Source organism: Saccoglossus kowalevskii, chromosome 17, assembly GCF_978046115.1.
Source record: "Saccoglossus kowalevskii chromosome 17, keSacKowa6.1, whole genome shotgun sequence".
Classification (NCBI taxonomy): domain Eukaryota; kingdom Metazoa; phylum Hemichordata; class Enteropneusta; family Harrimaniidae; genus Saccoglossus; species Saccoglossus kowalevskii.
The window spans coordinates 180,302-186,586 of record NC_140657.1 but is presented as its reverse complement, the minus strand read 5'-3'; the positions used below and the strand labels follow the sequence as shown (position 1 = coordinate 186,586).

Here is a 6,285-nt window from a genome sequence, read left to right as displayed (position 1 = left end):
TCATTAATTTGTACTTTGTTAATAAACCATGACTAGATAAATTTTTCTTTTGTAATTCTAGTTATTATTGCACGGTGTCATATCAGAGTTTGAAAGGGGGCTTATAATTTGGATATCTCTGACACTTTTGTATTTAAACAATGTTTTCTCTGGTAAATACAAATGGTGATAGAATATAATGCACACAACATGATGAATGAGGGAAGTTTCTTGTGGAGTATGTAAGATATCTGAATACTGGCTGCCTACCTGACATTCAGTCCCGGGCAATCTCTCCACTCCTATGTTTGAAAAATTGGTATTCAGCAAGACTTTAAAATGTTATCATGCCTTTATTTGCTGTATAGTATATAATAATTTTTACATCACACAATTACAGGTACTCAGCATGTACAAAAATATCTATACTATGTACAAATTGTAATACCATTTATGTACGCTTTTTTATTTCTAAAAAGTTAAAAATTAATTAAAAGTTTCTTCACCTTCAATCAATGACGATATATTTCAAGTTGGCACGTTACCAATAATATTTAGGGGAGAACTGCTAATTGTCATGTAAATAAACAGTTGTAGTCAATTTGAAATAAAATTGGTCTTAAACATAATTTGACCACCACCACTTTCAAATTACAAGACCCATTATTGCAATTATGACAGAAAAAGACAATTTCTGTATGAGAAACAGGTTAGATAAATAGCTGGATAGGATAAATACTTTTGCAGTATTGCCAGTTTAGATCATTTAATAACAAAATCTGTCATTGTGGGCTCAACTAAATACATGTAACCATGGTGATGCCTCACATGATTAATTGAAATGCAGTATATTATTTACAATGCACTATGTAAATTTCTTTTAAAAATGGAAAACATTGAACTGATAAAAAAAACAGATATCATAATAACATGACTAATCTTGTATAAATCCAGCTATGGTTTGCATTGCTATAAATTGCAAAACTCCCCTCCATAGTTCCTCTTTTTGCATTACTGGACATTTTTGAATTAGAAAAGAATTGCTCAATAATTATAAAAAGTTTTTGGCACAACTACAGAATACATTTATGATTTATCAATGGTTGCACTAATACAACTGTTGACTTATTTTATAAAACTTTTTACAAATCCCAGATTAAAATAAGAGTTGCATATACCCTGAATTATGTACAAGATGATTCATGTCTAAGTTCAACTGAAGTGAGTTGACCCTTTGATCATGGCCTTATTACACATTTAGCCTGAAGCCCCCAAGTATGAATAAGAATCAATTGGTGTGTTCAACATCATGATTTACTCTCCCTAAAATACATTGATATATACAAGAATGGCAATGTGAGCCTCTGCAATGGGGCTTGATCACTGTGAGAAAATATTCAATGTCTTCAACATAGTCACAACATCTTCAGACTTTTCCTTCAAAGAAACCTAAAGTAAAACAAATGTTTTTTATTATCATCTGATAACTGAAAATATAGAAGAAATAAAAAAGAAGCTATATGTATTATGAATACCTGTTAATACTACAGACTGACCTTTTTGGCTTTCTCTTGATTTTCTAAATGTTCTATCAATGATGGTGCATTGTCTTTGTACACATTGAGTTTATTTTTTAGAGCATCCCCTTTGTCGTCTTCTCTTTCACTTGTCTCTGCTCTTTCTGTCACATTCTTCTCCAGTTCCTCCACATCACCATCGATCATTAAAACTAACTCTGGAAAACCAATCTTGAAAAATAATATATATTTGTGAAAATAGAGATCAAAGAAAGCTCAGAAAAAAACTTTGATTTAAGTACTAGAGGAAAATAATGAAGAAATTACATGAACCAAAAATTGTATTCAAATAATTTTGACAAAGACATAAATGTGTAATTACTAGCAAATACAGTAAATATTTGAAGGAAAGATCTATATAGCAGCAGTTATGTACATTTATCAACATAATAATGACACAAATTAAAAAAACCCATCTCCAATAAAACCATATATGCTTGCTGTCATAAAAACTTATTATTTTGGTTATAAGATAATGAAATCAATTAATATTCACAGCAACAGCAAAATTTACTCAATGTTTCAGACACCAGACTTTAAATTTTACAGTAACCGATAACTTTCACTTGTTTCCTTCACTATAGAAATCGCCCACCAAATTGTATTCAGTAATGTAATACGTAATACTGAAGCCATAGAAAACATAGTTAAAGCTTGTCTTGTATCTTGTACTGGTATATATAGCTGCATATATTTGTCTGTCACATTAAGTTTATTTGCTTTTACAATAAATAATAATATCATTATTTAGTATACCTACCTTATTTGAATATTCAACTGCTTGTTCCACTGTCCTGGGAAATCCATCAATAATTATACTACTTGCAGTTGAATTCTTGTCAACAAATTTGGTGATGATATTCATGATGATACTGAGAGATACAAGATTTCCCTCCTTCATTGATGTCTCAATTTCTTTAGATTCATCTGATTCTTCCTCTGTTGCATCCTTTAGTAGTTTACCAATTGATACATGAACACCGCTGAACTCTTCTGCAATTTTACTGGCTAGATCAGCCTTACCAGCACCAGATCCACCTTACAAATAATCATAATCATGTTTTAACTTGAAGGGAAAATCACAAAAACATCTTTTTATAGCACCCTCAAGTGGTCAGTATAAAGTTTTGTTTGTTTAACAGTAGATGATGTATGACAGAGCAATGACATTTGGAGGGGGGGGGGGTGTTGCTGATAGAGAATAATGTTTTTGAATGGCTCTGTAATTCCAAATTAAAGTGTTCTATGTAGGACTTTTTCATGATTATTATAATTAATGTAAAATACAGAATTGTACTACAAATTTCTCCCACACTTTGTGTGTTCTACTATATAACATAATTGAATGAATTTTCACCAAAACATAATGCCAGTTTTTATGCAACACAGAACAATGTGGTCACTGACTATTTGTGTTCATTGGTACATGAATACTGCTGACTGGGTCTGACAATTGATAAAGACTGGGAATGAATCAATTTTTACAGTACTTGAAAAACAGTGTTACAGTAATATTTTTGGGCAATCTTTTTATAAAATTTTTTTGAGAAAGTTGAGAATCAGAAATCCATGCCTATATTTCCAGGTGTTTTTCTTGTATGCAAATTAGGAGCCTTTATATAAAATCCATTACATAACTGACAGTGAATGCAGACTTTGAAATCTGTTTTCTTCACTAATTTAAAAATATTTATTTTGTACTCAGACAGGTAAACTAGCCTAAGAATACTATTCATATACAAAATTATTGATTCAAGACATTTGAGTAGTGTTTCACAGACACTTCAAATTGCATAGTCAGCACTTAATCTGTGAACGTGCTACTATCTGAGGATGCCACTTCAACAATAATGCAAATACTAACCTGTGACAAAGAGGATCTTAGGTTTTGGAACATCGTCTGTTTTTTCATCTTTTGGCTCTTCAGATTTAGTTTCTTCTATTTTCTCTTCTCCTTCATCTACAGCTTTCTTCTCTTCACTGGCTCCTTCCTCATTAACCTCTTCTGCTTTTTCCTCATCTTTTTTTTCTTCTTCTTCTTCTTCTGTCTTTTCTGTCTCCTTCTTATTCTCCTCTGTTGCATTTTTGCTTTCTTCTGCTACTACTGCTGGACTTTTCTCTTCATTCTCCTCTTTTACATCATTGCTTTCCTCAGCAACTGCCTCATCTGTTTTCTCCTCAGGTTTTGTTTCTTCCTCTATTTCTTTTTCTTCTATCTTGCCCTCTACTTCTGCTTTTGCTTCATCATCTTCCTTCATTTCCTTTTCTGTCTTTTCTCCATCACTGATTTTTGCCTCTTCCTCTGGCATTGTTTCATCTTCTATTTTTGTTTCTTCATCAATCTTCACTTCCTCCTCTGGTTTTGTTTCATCTTGTTTCTCTTCTGATGGTTCCTCTTTAGCTGCTTCTACAGCAGTGTACCCAGCCTCTTTAAGTACTTTTTCAACTTCTGCAAAAATGTCATCAGCATTTCCATTTGCCGGGATCTGTCAAGACATACAAGTTGAATTAGCATACTAGTACACGCATAACAAAAACTAATATTTGAATTTGAAACCTGAACTAGTAAATACAACTAAGAGAGACAGTTAGGATGACACAAATCTAAAAGTTAAATCTACATTGTAAAAAATTTAGTTATCAAGAAATGTTATGCAGTTGCATTAATATGCCCCCTTTATCAAATAAATTTGGAGTTGTTGCATAACATGGAATCAGTTATGTGCTATAACTTATCTATAATTCAGTGTGTCCCAATACATATGAAACTTTGAAAGAAGGTGAAATAATCTGTGAATGAATTAGATTTTTGCTTATAATTTTAGAAAATATGTTTTTCATCTGTTATTCCTGTAAACATATGAAAATTGGTGCTTACAAGTCTTAGTGGGGGATTTGGATTATAACACGATCTAAATCCAACGTTAAGCCTATAAACGTTCCATTGTTTTTAGTGCCAAACCCCTTTGTTAAGTACAACAACAAATATTTCGTTGGTGTTTGTGAGCTCTTGTGTGATTGGTCAATGCATGGACAGCTCTTCCACTTCCGTGTTTTACTCCCTATCAATTTGGGCCCTGTTTAACCATAGACAGTATAGTAGTATAGTAACACCAATGTCAAACGCCGTATGCCCAACGTAAGCAGGGCTGGAATATTATGATGAGCAAGTAAACAATAACGTCATATTTACTTCCATGCGATGTCACTACTTTCGTATCAAACTACAAGTATCTTTCCGCAATGCGCATCTTCCGAACACACAATAGTTATCAGATGTTCTCATGAACGTGGTTCACTAGTAAAAAATATGACTTTTAATATATATGCTCCTGTTTAATTGAATAAAATTAAAAGTTAGTTTCAGACGGCAGTAATGTTTCCGTACATGTTATATTCAGTCTATACCCCGTTTTCGACAAAATATTTGAATATTTTTGTTTTCATGGTGCATGAATCTTATTATGTTATTGTTTACCAACTATGCTTGTTTTTTATTTTTCTCTGCCACGCATTTTTTTTTCAAACAGACTTTGAATCCGTATGTTCTCTCGTCTGTCACCATCTTGACAATAGCTCACACTCTTTCAACCGGAATTCATGTCTAAGGTTGTACCCCGTTTTCGACAAAATACTCAAATATTTTAGTTTTCATGATGCATGAATCTTCTTATTATGTTATTTTCCACCGACTGTGCTCGTTTTTTGTTCTCTGTCTTACACTTATTTTGAAATTAACTTTCAATCCGTCCGTTTTCATGTCTGTCGTCATCTTGACTACTTATTCACACTCTTTCAAACGGAATGCATGTGTAAGTGTGTACCCCGTATTCGACAAAATACACGAATATTATTGTTTTCATGATGCATGAATCGTCAAATTTTGTTATTTTCACTGACTACACTTGTTTTTTGTTGTTGTCTGTCTCGCATTTTTTTAATAGACTTTCATTCCGTTTTCCGTTTTCACGTCTGTCGCCATCTTGACTACACGTCCAGTCTTTCAGCCTGAATGCACGTCTACCTACGTTATACCCTGTTTTTATTAATAATTTCAACAAAATAACTTGAATACTTGTGTATAAATGAGGCACGATTGTCTTTATTATTCTATTTTCACTATTTTCGGTTTTTTGATAGCGTTTCAAAGGGTTTCTTTTACCTAACAATCAAGAAAATGCAAATCTTCGCTATTTTCGATGTTGATGCCCGGGCTCTGAATCACACACACAGAGTTGTTAACATGAATTGCTGTGTCTACTGCGTTTGGATCTTCTTCACTATCATTTCCACCATCATCAAAATCCGAAAAAAAAAACATCGAGCAAATCATCTACACACGGGAACTCGTGATCAGCAACGGCCATTTAGAATACCCATGGAATACCGTAGGCGACTCTCATCAACGAAATTACGCAGTCCGCTTCATTGATTGTTTAGTTTGATAATTTATCAACATATATTCAGTGTGAGACTGTTGCTTTCAAGTTGTGTTAATACAAAGATGATTTAAACTTGTCCCTTCCGTTACCAACGTATTCAATATACGGAAATAGCATGTGTGTGCGTTTGCGTGAGTGAAAAATGCTGGCGAAATTTCTCGTCAGTTCTATTTATTTCGAACGTGCGTGGTCGGCGCCTTTGATTGCGTTTATTTTGTTCTTTCATTCGCGAAATCTATCACTGGCACCGTTTATTTTGTCATGTCTCACAACTGAATGTCCAAGCT

The 6,285-nt window shown here is 33.1% G+C and overlaps 1 protein-coding gene across 2 annotated transcripts in view; it reads right to left on the bottom strand.

The window, feature by feature from the left end:
* Positions 1-312: 312 nt before the first annotated feature.
* LOC100367780 (uncharacterized) overlaps positions 313-6,285 on the bottom strand; it is a 55,259-nt gene continuing 49,286 nt past the window's right edge. For both annotated transcript variants that reach the window (XM_085492396.1, XM_085492397.1), the window contains exons 16-19: positions 3,421-4,042; positions 2,317-2,594; positions 1,536-1,727; positions 313-1,428 (exon numbers count right to left, since the gene is read on the bottom strand). In XM_085492396.1, the coding sequence (XP_085348522.1) occupies positions 1,360-1,428; positions 1,536-1,727; positions 2,317-2,594; positions 3,421-4,042 (1,161 nt within the window). In that variant the 3' untranslated portion in view covers positions 313-1,359. The remainder of the gene's footprint in view (positions 1,429-1,535; positions 1,728-2,316; positions 2,595-3,420; positions 4,043-6,285) is intronic.